At 37.5% G+C, this 18,784-nt stretch overlaps 1 protein-coding gene across 12 annotated transcripts in view; it reads right to left on the bottom strand.

Annotated features, from left to right (window-relative positions):
• The window catches only part of LOC102998193 (shugoshin 2), a 67,585-nt gene that overhangs the window by 17,722 nt on the left and 31,079 nt on the right, over positions 1-18,784 (bottom strand). For 11 of the 12 annotated variants that reach the window (XM_057550659.1, XM_057550658.1, XM_057550665.1 and 8 more), the window contains 3 exons: positions 17,404-17,612; positions 12,483-15,671; positions 10,544-10,694 (listed from right to left, as the gene is read on the bottom strand). In XM_057550659.1, coding sequence (XP_057406642.1) covers positions 10,544-10,694; positions 12,483-15,671; positions 17,404-17,612 — 3,549 coding nt within the window. Of the gene's footprint in view, positions 1-5,179; positions 5,584-10,543; positions 10,695-12,482; positions 15,672-17,403; positions 17,613-18,784 lie in introns of those variants that run through there. The other variant, XM_057550667.1, reaches the window with a different exon arrangement.

Here is an 18,784-nt window from a genome sequence, read left to right as displayed (position 1 = left end):
GGAGCATGAGGAAGGCGGGACCCAAAGATCCAGGCAGTCCCTGAAGACGCATCCTTTCCCTGCCCCGACGCGCAGGCAAACCCGCGTGCAGCCCAGGGCCCGGCGCGTGAGCAGCGTTCCAGCACCGCGGAGGCCCGGCGGCAGCGGCCGGGCAGCCCCGGGGCGCGCTCACCTTGCGGCCGTTCACGTAGAAGAGCAGCTCGGCCGTCCCGTCCATGGTGGCGGCCCGCGGTCCGAGGATCCCGAGGAGGCGCCGCCGGCACCTGGGACCCGGCGACGCAGACCGGGCTGCAGGGGCCTAACGTCCAACCACCCCCGAGGGATAAAGTCCCACTAAAGATCCAAAGTTCCGTGAGCGCCCGGCCAGGAAAGCTCTCCCCCGGATATCAGGACGTCACCGCCGCGCTCCCGCCGGCCTGAGACCATTGGCTGAGACCCTCGTTACCTCGCCTGCGGCGGTGGGCGTCTGCGCCCCACTCCCCCGCCTCTTAGCAGGTAGGGCGGGTGCTGTGACTCTCTTCGGTCGTCTTATATCAGTACATATTTTCATGGCTTTACAGCTAGATTTGAAGTCCGGGAACAGTAGGGTTTTTTGTACTTTTCCTGCCACCACGCCTGCCTCATCCTGTACTTTTAATAGTTGATAAACAATCACATGCATTCCAGCTTTGCAGGAAAGGAACTTAATGGTTTTACAACCTTACCTCACAGTTTTACAAACAATTATTCCAGTTTTTTATATCAAGAGCTACCTTGATATACACTATTTTTTTAAGTTTTATCGTTATTCAGTTTATCCAGTAAATCACTGTGAAGTTTATCTGATGAGTGCCAATAGTGATGTAAAACATCTCGAAAAACTTTTTAAAAATAAAACTTGGAAAATACTGAAAAGCATACAAAGAAAAGTCACCTGTGTCCACAACTTAGAACTTACCACTGTTAACTTTCTGGGTCTATTTTTACATTTTTGAAATCTGCACTATAACACCTTTTAAAAGCTCAAATGGACTCACACTCTTTTCCAGACTTCTCTTAACATACCTAGAACATTTGTCATCTCATTTATGTAAACGTATACATGTTATTGTGAAAATTTCTAAAAATTTGTACATAAAAGAGTACAACTAGCATCCCCACACACCTGACTCACCGAGCTTTAAAAATTCGCAACATTTTGCCACACTCCCATGTCTTTTCTGGAGTATTTTAAAGCCAATGTCAAGCACATTATTTTACCCCTAAATACTTCAGTATACATTAAAATTTTTTTTCTTACAAAGGAAAATGCCATTATCAAATATAACAAAATGAGTATTTTAATACCTTCAAATTTCCCAGTGTCTTAAAAAAATGTCTTTTTACATTTGATTTCTACTTGATGTACGTCCTTGTTGTCTCTTCAGTCTTTTAAAATCTAGAATAGTCTCCTCATCCACTCCTCCTTTTTAAAGCTATCAACACGTTGAAGAAGAAACCTAGGTCAGTTGTCCTATAGAATGAACCACAGTTTGAATATGACTGGTTGCTTCTCCCTGGTGTTCTTTGTTCCTCCATGCTACTGACTTCTTGTACCCTGCTTAGGGATCTAAAGCCTTGATTTAATTCAGGTTCAATTTTTTTTAACCATCTTGGGTTTTACAATTGTATCTCTTTTCGCTTATACCAAAAATCTTGGTTCTAAAACTTCAACATAATTGCTTTATCTTGTCCTTAGACCTATTTCAAAACAACCACATCAATGTCATGGCAGCAATAAGGTTAGTGAATAAAAGTTTAAGATTTCTTTACAGTTCTTTTATTCTTCGAGTACACCCTAATAAAGATACACATTTAAAATTCTTTTTCTAAAGTCAGTTATCTCTGTGTTTGTCACCATCTTGATAGTTTTCATTTTCACTTGTTTTTCAAGTTAGCTGCTCCCTATTGTTACTTATGTTGTTCCTTTTTGGTTGTTGTTATTACAAACCATACCATAGTGAAAGTTTTGTATTCTTTTCAAGAGAATTTTTGGTATAGTTTCCTAAAAGTGGGATTGCTGGGTCAAATGATTTTATACGCATATGTATTGAATAATTTTGCCAGATATTGTCAAAACCTTTTCTATAAAGGTTGTATCATTTTGCATTCCCTCCAGCAATGAACAGGAACCTCCCGGGGGGGGAGAAAGGAAGAGGCTGGGATTATTAGAACTTGGAAACTTAAGGGGAGACCTCTGAGGGGGGGGCACTGCTCAGCTGCTGTTCATACCTCAGGAGGTAGGAAGAGGGCTTCCGGGGGTCAGTCGGGACTCAGATTTCAAATGATGGCGTGTGGCGAGGAGGGTGCTGCTCCCTCAGGAGCCTGGAGGCGGCTCCCTGACGAGCTAGGCCTGAGGCCCGTGAGGGGGTGCAGCCCAAGCAGTGTGGGCTCCAGGAGCGCTAAACCAGCTGGTGGCTGGGACCACGTGTCTGCCCACTCCCGCCCCCCGCCCCGCGCGTGAAGCACCAACGCTGAGGTGACGCTGAGGGGAAGCGCGGGCCAACAGGAAGGAGCAAGTCCCGCTTCCCTCTCTCTGACTTTCCATCTCCTTCTATCGTCCCCTATTGACAGAAGCTTAAAAGTCGGCTAGCAAAGAAGAAACATGATCTGCAGAGTTCTGGCATCACACAGCAAAGTATAGAGAGATGGGCTTGGAGTTGAGACAAGAGCTGGCACACATTAAAAAGTGGGGTTGGGGCTTCCCTGGTGGCGCAGTGGTTGAGAGTCTGCCTGCTAGTGCAGGGCACACGGGTTCGAGCCCTGGTCTGGGAAGATCCCACATGCCGCGGAGCAACTAGGCCCGTGAGCCACAATTAATGAGCCTGCGCGTCTGGAGCCTGTGCTCCGCAACAAGAGAGGCCGCGATAGTGAGAGGTCCGCGCACCGCGATGAAGAGTGGCCCCCGCTTGCCGCAACTAGAGGAAGCCCTCGCACAGAAACGAAGACCCAACACAGCCATAAATAATAAATAAAAAAATAAAATATTTTAAAAAAAAGTGGGGTTTATTCCACGAGAGCGAGAATTTGTTTCAGGATCAAATTAATGAATATAGTTCACTATGTGAATATATCAAAGGAGGACAATCATATATCTTTTTTGTGCTGATTCATATTAAGCTATTGTGTTTTGACTTCACATCCACACTTCTCTACTCCACTTTAAGGCTAGGCCTTGGCAAACCACGTTTCTCCTTTGCCAGGTTCCTTTCCAGTCTCTGGCGACAGGTGACAGAGGGGAACTGGAAGGATGGAGGAGAGAGACATTTGCTCTCTGTTCCTGTCAGCGTCACCACAGAGTGGTTCACGCGGCGGGAACAACTGACTTCAGCGGCCACAGCTGGCTCCAGTTCGCAACTTTTCCACATTATGGGACCAGCCTTGTGTAGCCCTTCAGGGAAACAGCACCAACCAGTTGCACACCCTCCCCCTAGAGTCCTCTAAGCCTTTAAAGTCTTCCTTAAAGTCTTCGTCTAAGCCTTTAAGTTTCAATACTTCCATCCTTTTCTCTGTGCTCCCTCAGCCCCAGAGATGGTGGGTGCTTCCCATAGTTACTTCCTCTATGATACTCCCCTAGTCCCTTTTGCCTTTTCAGTTCCTGTTCAGTTCTCTAGAATATGGTTAACAATTTATACCTGCGGTTTTTATCTCTTGGCTGGACCCTAACTAATACAGTCTCCATCAGTGCCAAAAGTCACTTGACAAAATTCAACATTCTTTCATAATTTTTTAAAAAAGCACTCAGTAAAATAATAATCAATAGATAATAGTTTAATGTGATTATAAACATACATAACCAGCTCAAACCACAGCATCTTACTTAATGGGATAAAACCAGAGGCATTCCCATGAAAATCAGGAACAAGACAAGGATACCCACTATTGTCACTGCTATTTAACATTTAACATAAGGTAGCAGCCATGCAATTAGACAAGAGAAAGCAACAAGAGGCATTAAGAATTGGGGAGAAAAAGGGAGTAAAGATAGCTTGGTTTTCAGGAGATAGATCTGGAAAATACTGCAAACAGTAACAGTTTATTTCCCATTTATATTACCAGGAAAAAAGAGAGAATGCCTAGGCATCAAGAAATGTGGAAAACCTCCATGAGGGAAACTTTGAACTCCCACAAAGTCTCTCTAATTTAAAGAGGATGGTAGTGGGGCATAAAAAGAAACAGACAAGTAAAGGGAACAGAAACTTGAGAAGTAAATTTAAGTGTACATGGAAATACAACATTAAAAAGGTGGCACTTCAAATCAGTAGTGGAAAACACGGACTTTTTAATTAATGGGGAATCATTTGGAAGAAGGCCAAAATTGCATTCGTATCTCACACCATGAAACAAAATACACATGAATCAGAAATTTAAACGTAAAAACAAAATGAAACCATGGGTAAATGTCTTTATAATATGGGAATAGGAAATTTGTTTCTTGCTGTGACCAAATTCCGCCAACAATAAAAGAAAAGGTTTATAAGTGTGATACATACAATGAAAAATAGTTTGCATGGGAACAGAAAAAAAGAAAAGACAAACCTCATGGAAAGGAGAAAGAAATAGAACTAAACAATAGGAAACATAGTACCAGAGAATGACTCTAGGAGGTCCGAAGCCTTAAAGTAATAGGAGTACAGGAAAGGTACAGACTGTCAGGATGCCAAGCTCTTAACCACTGTGTAAACTGTTCCTTTAATAAAGCCTCTAGCCTCCATTCAGCCAACACCGTTGATAATGAGTAAGTTCTGTGGGACTCTGTAGTCCTACAGCAGTTTCTCAAAGTTTGGTCCTAGGACAATCTGCCCCAGAATTATCTGCGGTGCTTGTTAAAAATGCAGATTTCTGGGCCCACCCTTTTCGTTGTCGGATATTGTCTAAGAAAACTTTTCCATCTAGGCAGAATAGAATTTGACTAGTCATCTGAATACAGTAAGCTATGTTCATTAATCTCAGATAGGAATAGGATTTACTACTTAAAGTTATAAAAACCAAATTCAAAAGAGCCTGAGAGGTTAACCCCTCAGACAAGTCATCAGATTACATATGATGGAAGTAATACAGAAGCTGCAATTGAACAAGTAATTTTGAAAGTTGAAGAATGAAGGGTGAAAGACAACTGGCCAGGGCAGAAGGTGACTTTTAAAATCTTACAGGTGTTCACATTTACTGAATGGTTTTAAAAACAAAACAAAACAAGATAGCTTGGTGTACAACAAGATAACCAATGCAAAAGTATTTATAATACATTTTATTTGGTTAAAAGGCTAATAGCTATTGTTCAGTTAAAGGTTGTTTGGTTGAAAGGAGCTTAAATGAGCAGGAAGATGTTATAGGATGACCAAAATAATTTTAAAAGCTTAGTATTACAAAATAGCTATTTTATGCATATTATCTATACATAAGAATAAACACTCCATGAAAAGGCAGAAAATGAAAAAGAAAAAAAAACCCAAAACTTTTTGTCATGCATTTCATCTTCTTGATCTTAGTTATATCCTTGTTTTGACTTGTTATGGTTTGAGAATTCAGAAAAGCCAGAATGTATAAATTCACTCATCTTCTCATCTTCCCGCAAAGTAGAAAAAAAAGGAAGATTAACAATAATAACAACCTAAAGCTAATGCTTTTGCTGCAAAGTATGGAGAGGAAAATTGCTGCATCATACCAGTAGAAAGCAGTTTCCTCAAACCCCAAAGCTTTGTCATATATTTAAAATACTCTATGATAGTGGGAATTATAAATAAGGTTTAAGAGAAATTAACATAGATTTTATACATTTCATGATTTACTATATATTTCCTTTTTATTATGAACTTTAGCATACATATAAGAATATATAAAAATGTACAATTTAAAAACTCAAATAAATGCTGATACACCTACACCCAGGTTAAGAAATAAACTCTTACCACACCTCACAAGCCTCCAGTGTGCCCCTTTCCAGTGTGCTCCTTTTTGCGAGACGAGATCACAGTTCTCTCATCTCCCAAGAAGTAACCACCATTTTGAATTGAGTTCATCAATCCCTTGTTGAATAGTAGCAGAAACAGTGGGCATTCTTGCCTTGTTCCTAATTTAAGTGGAAATACCTCCATTGTCTCCTCATTAAACAAGATACTGCCTTTAGGATTAAGGTACGTATATACAATTTATCATTATAAGAAAGTATCCCTGAATGTCTATCGAGTGTTTTAATCATGAGAGACCGCTGAATTTCGTCAAAGGCTTTTTTCAGCATCTATGAAAAAATCATATGCTTTAGTTTCTTAGGTTTATTAATATGGTATATGATGATAGGTTTTCTAATATTAAACCAACCTTGCATTCCTGGAATAAACCTTACTCGGTCATGGTGTATGTTTTTCATAGCATGGTCTGGATATGCTTTTGTAACTGTGCCATGAACACTTGAGAGGAATATGTATTCTCTCTTATCAGCGTGTGGAGTTTGATATGTATACATAAGATTTACCCTATTCATTATGTTGTTTAGATCTTCCATCTCCTTACTTATTTTTTGCCCACTTTATTTGTTTCATACTGAGTATATTAAAATCTATTAGTGTGTTCCTATCTGTCTCCATGTATCTCCTGTAGTTTTTGCTTCAAAAAAGTAGTTGTTCTGCTATTTGGTACATAAATATCATAACTATTACATATTCTTTGTGGATTAGGGCTTTTACTATTTAAAATGTCCCCTTTTGTTATGTTCAGTACTTTGGGACTTAAGAGATAAAGACTTTAAAAAATATATTTGTATTACCTTCCTGATAACTCCTGCTGCTCCTATTCTCAATGCCTATGATGACCACTCCATAATATACTGTAAGCAGTTTCCATCAGGATTTATTCTCAGTGGGGGCCTATCAAAAGCTGTGATATACCTGCTGCATGCCATTCCCAATCCAAAAGGAAAAAAACAGCAGCTGGATTGTTATTACTCTTAGTATTTATACTAATGTACATTGTGATATTTGCTTTTAAAAAATTTGCCAACTAAACTGATTACCAGGTAATCTGCATGCCCAGAAGATCTAAACTAAAATAGAATACTATTTCATTACAGCATTTTGCTATATTTAGTTTAGAATAGGTAGCTCTTTTAAGAGAATTAATTAAATTAAGTATTATACAGCAGTAAAAAGAAATGAGAAAAATCTCTACAAATTGATATGGAGTGATTTCCAGAACATACTGTTAAATGATAAGAAGCAGAGCCCAAAAAAGTAGTTAAGTATGCTACCTTTATGTAAGAAAAAGGGTGATATACATATATCTGCTTATTTGTGCAAAAGAAACACAGGGACAATAAACCAGAAACTAAAGGAACTGATTATCCACAGGAGGTGGTGAAAATAGGATAGAAAGGAGGGGTAATGGGAATAGGGTAGCAGGAATGAAAGTAGTTGACACTTCTCTGCATATACCACTTTGTATAGCTCTGACTTGTACAACCCAAGAAATGATTCACATACTCCAAAAGTAAACAACTAAACCTACCAAGATGTGGGAGAAGAAAATGGAATACAAACAATAACAAATGAATAACATAATTATGTTGAAGGTGGGTGGTAAGAAAAGAACTAACCTAAGACAAAAAGAACTGTACCTAAATGTTAGGATCTAGTTAGTATGTTTCTCATAGGGATATGGGTCAGCAATTCTGAAACTACTTTATGTGTATGCTAGAATTGAACAAACAAACAAACAAATAAATATATCATAGATAATGAGAGCCAGGCTACTTACCAATAGAGAAAGAAATTAAAAATAAGCAAAGCTAAAATGAACCCTGTGATGTTGAACAGGAATCAGAGGTATCAGTCTAAACTCAAGGTTTTCACTATACACATAGATAGATAAATATAAAAGTATGCATATTCATGGATTAGTATAATACATACATTTCCTAGCTCTGTCTGCTGATGGGGCCTAATATCAATTGTCCCTGTGGTAGACAGACTCTGTGGAGGACCCCGCCACGATACCTGCCTACTGGTGTTCATGCCCTTGTATAATACCCTTTCCTTGAATGTGGACAGGAGCTGTGGCTTGCATCTGACCAACAGAAATGGCAACGGTGATGGGGTGTCTCCCTTTTGAGTATATGTTTCATTATATAGCACTCCATCTTGCCAGAGGATTTGCTCTAGAGACTCTCTCTGGTTTTGAAGTAAGTGGCCATGTTGGGAGGCCCATGGGGCAAGGAGCTAATGGTGGCCTCTAGGAGCTGAGGATAGCCTCCAGCCAACAGCAAAAAAGCTGGGGCCCAAACCACAAGGAAAAGAATTCTGCCAACAATCTGTGTGACCTTGGAGGCGGATTTTCCCCCAGGAGAGCCTCCGGACGAGAATCAGCCTGGATGGCACCGTGATTGCAGGTTTGTGAGACACTACGCAGGGCACCCAACTTAGCTAAGTGCAGATTCCTGGTCCACAGAAACCAAAAGAAAATAAATGTGTGTTGTTTTAAGCCACCAGGTTTACGATAATATTGTTATGCAACAACAGATAATACAACACAACATAAGCAGTGAGAATACCTAGTGCCCAGATCTTGTATTGTACCAATGCTAATTTTCTAGCTTTGATAATTGTACTATAGGTATGTAAGATGTCAGAATTGGGAAAAGCTAGGTAAGGAACATATGAGAAACCTCTTACTATTTTTACAACTTTCTGCTAAGTATAAAATTAGTTCAAAATAAAAAGTTTAACTTACAACTCAATAGGAAAAAGATAACCCAACTGAAAAAAGGGCAAAGGATCTGAATAGACATTTCTTCAAAGAAGATATAAAAATGGCCAATAAGTACATGAAAAGATGCTCAACATCATTAATCATTAGGGAACTGAAAAGCAAAACCATAATAAGATACCACTTCACACTCACTAGTATGGCTAGAATCATCAAAAAGTCAAATAATAACAAGTGTGCTGGTGAGGTTATAGAGAAATCAGAACCCAACAGAGTCCCACTGTTGGTGGGACTATAAGATGGTACAGCAGCTTTGGAAAACTGTCTAGCAGTTCCTCAAACGATTAAACATAGCTAACATATGACTCAGCAGCTCCACAACTAGGCAAATACCCAAGAGAAATGAAAACATATGTACACAAAAAAACTCACAAATGTTTATAGGAGCATTATTTATAATAGCCAAAAGGTGGAAACTAAATGATCATCAAAAGACAAATGGATAAACAAAATGTGGTGTATATATACAATAGAATATTTTATTTAGTCATAAAAAGGAATGAAATTCTACTCATACATGTTACAACAGGGATGAACCTTGAAAACATTACGCTACGTGAAAGAAGCCCGTCACAAAGACCACATATTATATGATTTCATTCATATGAAATGTCTGAAGAGGATGTCTATAGAGACAGAAAGTAGGTGATCGGTTGGTTGTCTAGGGCTGAGGGTACAGCAATGACAGCTAAAGGGCATGGGGTTTCTTTTTGAAATGAAGAAACGTTCTTAAATTGACTGTGGTGATGGTGTGCGTATCTGTGAATCTACTAAAACCCACTGAATTGTACAATTTAAATGGGTGAAACATACGACATGTGAACTATAGCTCAATAAAGCTGCTTTTTAAAAAAGCCCTTGGTTAACTGGCTTGTCTTGCACCCTCTCTTGCATTGCTGCCACCTGCTGGTTATTGTTTTAAAATACCTGTCAAAAACGATCAATGTCTAATTTTATAAAAGCAAACACTGAAACAAATGCAAAGAGAAAATTTGAGGGTATTTCTCTCTATCATTTTGGAAATACCATCCCAAATATGATCAAGTTCTCTGAAATAGCAACTTCATTTATCCTTGGAAAAATAAGATTCTGAATAAAACATATATAAAAGGCATTTGGACATTTTTGAGATAATCAAGGAAATGTGAATTGGGATTTGCTATTAGATGACAGTGAGGAATTATTGATAATTTTGTTAGTTGTGATCACTGTTGTCCAGTTTTGTTAAGTTTTTATTTTCTAGAGATATATACAGAAGTGTTTTAGGAATTAAATGACTCAATATTAGGGATTTGCTTTAAAGATACAACAACAAAAAACGGATAGCGGAAGTAAATATGGCAAAATATTGATAACTCTCAAAGCTGAGGGATGGATAAATGGTGGGGGGAGTACTATTCCCTCTTTTGGGGTGCATGTTTGAGGTTTTAAAAAAAAAGAAAAAGGACTATTATTCTTTGAGACCAAAGGACATATAAACACTCTGAATTCTCCTAAGGACAAGGTAGAAAATCAATAAATGGGGGTAACAAATAATGAGGTTTGCAAATTATAGGCAACAAAAAAATATTTTTAAGCCTGTTCAAAGAATAAAAGAAGACATTTCGTCAAATCTTACCCAGATCATACTGTGGTTGTTACATGTCAACAATACATGCTTCACTGATACTCAGAAGTTTTCAAATACTAATTCAGGCAGGAATCTTTTTGAAAGCACGTATTTTATAGTACCGCACTGAAATCGCTTTTATGTCATTAAAATACTCACCCTTTGAGACTTGGCTCTTTTAAAGAGAGAGGAGTACACCTTCTTCTTCGGCTTGACAGCTCCGAAGATAGATCTTCTAACTTGTTTTCAGATTTAGCAGTGTTGTTTGAAACAAAACTGGTATTTGTCAAGTCCTGTAGCATTCTAACACCTGAAAAGAGTATTGTTTTCAAAAATATTTTTAACAGTATATATAGAAATATGGAACTACATATAGGATATTTACTGGTTTGTAAATTATTGGTAGCAAATTTTTAAACTTAATAATCAAGTTATAACTTTAAATTTTACAAAAGTAGCACTGAAATTATCTGTAAATCAGTTTTTTTCTAGCAATAATGAGAGGAAAACAGACCTACCATTTAAGACAAACTATCAAAGTAGTAGCCTGCAATATTTTTATTCTGAAATCACATTTAGGCTGACAGAAATTCTTCATGAATTCAACTCTAGTCACAGAATCACACAAATTACTGCACATTCATTCAACATTTGTCGTCGACTGCTCACGCTATGAAAGGCACCATGAGGAACAGAGATGAAAGACGGCTCACCAGTCTCTAAAATGTCCTGCAACTCTAGACCTTAGCACTTCTTTTGCGTCAGTATTCCTTTTACCTGAAGTCTTATCCATAAAAATCCTAGTGTTCTACATACATATATTGAAATGTTAGGCTCCCAGTAGAAAACTTTAATTGATATGGGAATGTCTAATGTTGCAAAATTGCTAATAACAAAAGAACGTCAATGTTAAGGGGAAAAAGTGAGGTAAGTAATGTTATATATAGTATGATTTCAAGTATATATTTTAAAATGCATAGATTCAAGCCTGCATGCATATGCCAAAATGTTGACTGCAGTTCTTCTGGGTGATTGTTTTTTCTACTATTTTCTGATTCTCTACTTTCAATTTTCTGCAATGAGTGAGTATTATTTTAATAACTGGGGAAAATAAGAAATAAACACTAAAGGTAAAAATCCTACCTATCCTTTAGGGCTTAAAATGCTATCTATTTGATGATGCCTCTGCAGATTCCTCTAGCCAAAATTATTCCCTGCCATTACATCCCTTAACATGTGTGGTTTTATTAAAGCATTTGCCATATTTAAACACTGTACCTGTTACTTTTCCATACATGTACTCTGAGGAAAGGGAGTTGGTATTGTTTATTTTTTAATCTTCTAAAATACCTAGAATAAGTTTTGATCATATTAAATATATGCTATTGGAGAGAGTCCCAACCTTAAGAAATTTGCAATTGTCTTTGGTAAAATCAAACCAGGGCAATTCATTATTATATCCATTTAAAACACCCAATTTCCTTCAAAAATATGAAAAAAGAAATTATCTGCCTAATGCCATTATCAGACAACTTCGTGCTAAAGGCCAAATACGTTTTTTAGTGTATAAATGTCCAAGCCACTCTCATTGTTATCTTCTCAAAGTATTAAACTTTCTTCAAATTCCTCCATATTGCTTCTACAGATCGGGCAACACAATTATACATTGTTTTAAAATTCCATAAAAATCAGTTATATGGGCTTCCCTGGTGGCGCAGTGGTTGAGAATCTGCCTGCCAATGCAGGGGACACGGGTTCGAGCCCTGGTCTGGGAAGATCCCACATGCCGCGGAGCAACTAGGCCCGTGAGCCACAACTACTGAGCCTGCGCGTCTGGAGCCTGTGCTCCACAACAAGAGAGGCCACGATAGTGAGAGGCCTGCGCACCGCGATGAAGAGTGGCCCCCGCTTGCCACAACTAGAGAAAGCCCTCGCCCAGAAACGAAGACCCAACACAGCCAAAAATTAATATAAAAATAAATAAATTAATAAGAAATTGACATTTAAAAAAAAATCAGTTATAACAGGAAATGCTTTACTGGTTAAATGAAAAAATATATATAATTTTAAAACTTGATCACTTCAGGTATGGACATACCTATTTCTGATCTTTGTGTTCTTTGGTTGACTTTAAATTTCATCTTTTTCATCTTCTCATGCACATCATCACTTATTTGAAAGATGGGTGAGCTCTCCAGAGCAAAATTTTCTTTCAGATTTTTACTAGAAGAAATACTCAAAGGTTTTGAACCCTCAGGAACACTGTTAAAGGAAGAATCTTGTCTGTTAGGTGAATATATCTGAGATAAAGATTTCAACATTTTTGTGTAAAAGTCTGGCTTAATTTTGACAATTTCCTCATTTTCCAAATTTTTTTCAACAGCATATTCAGATTCAACTGATATTCCCTGAACGGTGTCAGATATTATCTCCATTAGTTCATGACTATCTGGAGAAGGATCTACGAAGGTCTTCCTTTTCTTTGATTTGGATGTCATTTTATTTATTTTTTTGACCTGGCACTCTCCTTCCTTTGTCACTTCCACGAAGGGGATATCTCTCTTTTTATTCAGAGTTGTAGCGCTTTGCTTTGGATTCTTATGTAGTTCCATTTGGTTTCCAGGGTCAGAATCTGTCTCATCAGTAGTGTGTTTTAAACCTGGTTCTAAGGAGACAGACGTCTGTGAAGAACCTGTTAAGTGCAAAATAGGTTTGTTGTTACCTTTTGCCAAAACGTTCTTTGCCTTGCCTGACGATTCTTTCCCACGCTTTTTAACTGGTTTATAAGGATTTGAAATTTGACCACCATTTTCTTTTTCATTACTGTTGATTTCCATACAGTATCCACTGATAATACCTTGGCCTTCAAGTCTTTGTTTAGATTTATTTATTTTTAAATTAAGATCTTTTGTATAGCCTTCTTGGCCATGCTCATCTTTATCATTATCCTCATATATCTGGTACATTTCAGAAATTATTTCTGTCTTCCGATTTACTTTCTGCCTAAGCTTCTTATTTATTTTTGATTCATTCTGCTGAGCGGGTTGCTTATCGGTGACATGCTTTTTCAAATCCAACATACTCTGGGTATATAAATTTCCATTATTTTTGGTGGGAAGATAAATCGTTTGAAATTCATTTGTGACTTCTAGGTTTTCAGAAATGGTTTCTTTATCCTTTGGGGTTAGGGAAAAGAAGGCACCTTTTACTGTTTCATGTACACCTTTGTCGTTCAATTCATTTTTTTGGTTCATTTCCAAAATTATTTCTGTCTTCCGACTTACTTTCTGCCTGAGACTCTTATTTATTTTTGATTCATTTTGCTTCCCAGTATCAGTAGCATGCTTTTTCACCCCTAAAAGGTTTTGAGTCTCATAATCACATGGATTCCTATTACCTCTGAGGGAAGGATCAGCTATCTGAAACTCATTTGCATCTTCTAGGTTTTCAGGGATGATTTCTTTATCTTTTTGGGTTAGAGAAAGTAAGTTACCTTTTTCTGGGTCATGCATTCCTTTGTCATCATTCTTATATATTTGGTTGATTTCAGAAATGATTTCTGTCTTCTGACATACCTTTTGCCTAAGCTTCTTATCTAGTTTTGATTCATTTTGACAAGCAGGTTGTATATCATAAACATGCTTTTTCACCCCCAAAACATTTTGAGTGTCATAATCATACAGGTTTCTACTGTCTTTGGAAGCAAGAGGAGGTGTTTGAAACTCACTTGTGCCTTCTAGGTTTTCAGAGATAATTTCTTTATCCTGGGTTAGAAAGAAAGAGTTACCCTTTTCTGGGCAATACCCACTTTTGTTATTGGCTAAAAGATTCACTTCGGAAATTATTTCTGTCTTCCGATTTACTTTCTGCCTAAGATTCTTATTAATTTTTGATTCATTTTGCTGAACAGGGTACACGTCGGTGATCTGCTTTTGCAGACCCAATACATTCTGGGTCTCACAATCACACAGGTTTCCATTATTGCTAGTGGAAATACCAGATTTTTGAAAGTCATTTGAAACTTCTAGGTTTCCAGAGATGATTTCTTTATCCTCTCGGGTTTGGAAGCAAAAGTTACCTTTTCCTGGGCCTTGCACATCTTTGGCATTATCCCCAAGTATTTGGTTCATTTCAGAAATTATTTCTGTCTTCCGATTTATTTTCTGCCTAAGCTTCTTATTTATTTTTGATTCATTTTGCTGAGTGGGTTGCATATCAGTGACATGCTTTTTCAAATCTAACATATTTTGGGTCTCATAATCCCATAACATTCCATTATCTTTGTTGGAAAGATAAGCTGTTTGAAATTCACTTGTGACTCCTAGGTTTTCAGAGGTGGTTTCCTTAACCTTTTGGTGTGGGAATAAGTTATCTTTTTCTAATGTATGAATCACAAATGTCTGTCTAGAAGTTTTACTTTTCTTATAAGCTAGAGAACTAGGACCCATATCAAATTTACTGTCCTGCTGGAATTTATCTGAACTTTGGGAGAAAGAGTATGTTTCCTCTTGATCATCTGTTACATGAATTCTTTTCTTCTTTTTGTTATACTGTGTACTTTGTCTGTCATCCTGATCAAAGCCATTATGAAGGGTTATTTTCTTCAGCATGTTCAACTGAGTCAGCTGTTCAGTACTGAAAATAAAATTTGGTTCTTCTGAATCCCCTTTGCCATCCAGGACAACAGATCTTCTTTCCGGTCCATTTTTGATCTTTTCCTCAATATTCACATCTGAACTATTTTTAAATTGTCTCTTTGATCTTTCTCTCTTTTTTTCAGAGCTTGGATCTTTCACTTTTCTGAAAGTTGTCATTCCACAATCATTTGGTTTTTTATTATCTCTTTTATTTTCAGTGCCTGTTGAAACTGTAACAATTTTGCTTACTTCACTAGCAGTTAAATCCATGTCATCATCATACACAGTTTTTTGCAATTGAAAGTCATCATTAACCTGAACTGGATTCATGCCCTCTGCAGTAGGTTCACTTGTAGACTCAGATGAGGCAGGAAGGCACATTATGTTTCTTTGCATTTTAATATTTGCTTTGTTAGTACAATCTTTTATTTCATTATTCCAATTTAATATTGGACTTGAAATCTGTTGTTGATCCAAATCTGTTACACAGGGAGTGTCTGCAGGATTATTTGATTCCCAAGATGATACACGTTTTTTCCTTTTAGTCACATTACTAGGAGATGACTTCTTTCTGTGGCTCATCGACTGGGCATTTTTCATCTCACTCATTAGAGAACTCCTGGAACTTTGGTCTGAGTGGGAATGGCTTTCTATAAAATAAAGGGAAACAAAATTCAGACATAAGTAGTAACAAGGAATTTATTATTTTAAACAAATGAGATTAGGAATCAAACTGTTTCAGAGAAAGGATTTCTGACAATGTGTTCTGTTCAGACACTAATATTATGAAGAATCTATGCCGATAAAAAATAAAGTAGGGGACTTCCCTGTGGTCCAGTGGTTAAGAATCTGCCTTTCAATGCAGGGGATGAGAGTTCAATCCCTGGTCAGAGAACTAAGATCCCACATGCCGTGGGGCAACTAACCCCGCGCGCTGCAACTACTGAGCAAGTGGACCACAACTAGAGAGCCCACGTGCTGCAACTACAGGGCCCACGCACTCTGGAGCCCACACGCCACAACTACACAGCCTACGTGCTCTGGAGCCTGTGTGCCACAACTAGAGAGAAGCCCGCATGCCACAGCAGAGGATCCCACATGTCACAGTGAAGATCCCGCGTGCCGCAACTAAGGCCCGACACAGCCAAAAATAAAAAATAAATAAATATTTAACAAATAAATAAAGTAGAACTGAATGGAGTAGTCATGAGTCACATTTTACATTTCTATCTACAGAAAATATATACTGGGAATTCACTCTGCCTTGGCCTCAGCAGTAGAGTGGAGAATAGCCAACAATAGAGCCATTAACATTAACATATGTTTCTAAGTGAGAGGAGTCTGGGAAATGAACCCAAGTAACAGTGATAACTCTGATAAGGATTACTATCAAAATGTTATCAGCAGGTACCTAAAGTTTATAAAAATTATATACACACAGTCATATACCTTTTAGAAAGGAAAAATAATTCAAACTCCAAATTCAATATAGTTATGGTTCCATATCCCAATCTGAAATTCTATGTCAAATATATAAGCCAGACTACACCACAGGATTATTATTTTAAAATACCATATAATTAAAATGTAAGTGTCATCATTTTTTCTTGCTCAACCATCACCTAGGCTCAAGTTCTTGCTTTATCACCAATTGGTTATGATCTTGAAAAAGTCACTACACTTATCTAGAACCTCAATTTTTATATCTATGAAAAAGAGAAGATATAACTAAATAATATATCATGACTTTCAATTCATAAGCTAAGATACCAAGAAAAGCTCTTTAGGCCAGCTCACTTCTAAATACTGTTTCCAGAGTAGTAGTATTAGGCCACTGTAGACCTGACATTTGTTGGCATATTTACTTTTTTTTGGCTGCATTGGGTCTTCGTTGCTGTGCGTGGGCTTTCTGTAGTTGCGGTGAGCCGGGGCTACTCTTCGTTGCGGTGCATGGGTTTCTCATTGCAGTGGCTTCTCTTGTTGTGGAGCACAGGCTCTAGGTGCACAGGTTTCAGCAGCTGTGGCACACGGGCTCAGTAGTTGTGGCTCACGGGCTCTAGAGCGCAGGCTCAGTAGTTGTGGCGCATGGGCTTAGTTGCTCCATGGCATGTGGGATCTTCCTGGAACAGGGACTGAACCTGTGTCCCCTGCATTGGCAGGCAGATTCTTAACCACTGCACCACCAGGGAAGTCCTGGCATATTTACTTTTAAACTAATTTTTTCACCAGAAATTTTAAATAGTAGAAGTTAGGAAATCTGTAACATAAGAAGTCTAACTTATTAACTGTTTATACATGATGGCCCCCAAGAAGAAAATCCAATGAATGTTAACCATTTAATACTGACACTCAAAATGAATTTAAAAAAAAAAAAAATCTCACCTTTGGGAAGTATATCAACAGTAGAAGAAATGTGTTTTGAATCATTTACACCACAAACATTCTGATCATTTTCTTTAAGAAATAACAATTCCAAGTTATGCTGAGTTGATACCAAAGAGGGGCTATCAGGTGATGTCTTTGACATGATATTGCCACACTGCATTTTCTCTTTATCTTCATCATCATCATCACTTGAAGTTAATGGAACCCTAAAAGCAAGTAAGAATGAATGAGGAATTTTGTATTTTACAAAAATTATTTAGAAAATTACATGGATAGTTCTTTCTATATTCCATTTATTTAAGATCCAACCACAAACCCACCCTGATACCATTTTGTGCTCAATGAAGGCAATTATAGGTAGGAAATAGGTAGTTTCTAATAGTACGGAGGAGTAAAACAGGAATGCTTCTTATCCCCTTATCTCCAGTGACTCCAAAAGGAGATAAATGATATAATCACTGGTTGAGCTATTAGGACAATAATATTAATGAAATGAATAAAGTTCAAACATACTTATAAATATTCATGTATAATATTTATAATTTTCCTGTAATTAATTCTATGGAAAAGGCAAAACTCTTCCTCTGGTTTCAAACAAGTACAACTTGTATGTAAAGTTTTGTGTGTAATAAAGTCTGCTGTGTTTCCAAAAGGTATCCATGTAAACTAAAGCCATATTCCTAGAGTAGTTAAATCTATGGGGGGAAAAAGAAATCTATGGAAATAGACAAAATGACCTTTTTGAATTCAGAGAAGAAAGAGTAATATGCACCAATGATAAGGATTTTGCTTTGTATGCCAAACAAATCATAGATATTTAAAAATTACTGATAATGATAAAAATAAATACTAGAAAATATTTGTTAAAAATTTAAAGGCACCTATTAGTAGAATAGCCATTGGGAGGAAATGTCTATACCACTTGAAGAAACAGGTTAGCAAAAATTGTTTATTTTACAGAGGAGAGGTTCTGCTTCAGGTAATGGCCAAATAGCTACTATTGAATCAACCTTATCAAACATAATGACTATAAATTCTGGACAAAATATAAAAAAAACAACTACCTGAAGTCACTGGAGAATGAATAAAAAGCAACTAGATACAGAAGAGGGATTGGCACTTAGAAAAAGGGTGAGCTTCTCACTGTTTACAAACCTCAGTCAGTGCCACATTTTCTAGAAGTTAGAAATCCAGTCTTATTAGTTCAAGGTCAGAATTCGGGGCAACTACAACTGCTGTAAAGTGTGTGTGATGGGAGAAATAACAGGAAAAGTAGACAGGGGAGCCCCAAATTTTGTGCATAACCTCTCTCCAAATCTCTAGCTCATTCCTGAATCACATATATGAGAAAGATTCCAAGCGGCCCAGCTAAGGATTA

Source organism: Balaenoptera acutorostrata, chromosome 8 (assembly GCF_949987535.1).
Source record: "Balaenoptera acutorostrata chromosome 8, mBalAcu1.1, whole genome shotgun sequence".
Classification (NCBI taxonomy): domain Eukaryota; kingdom Metazoa; phylum Chordata; class Mammalia; order Artiodactyla; family Balaenopteridae; genus Balaenoptera; species Balaenoptera acutorostrata.
This window is presented reverse-complemented; position numbering and strand designations above follow the sequence as displayed.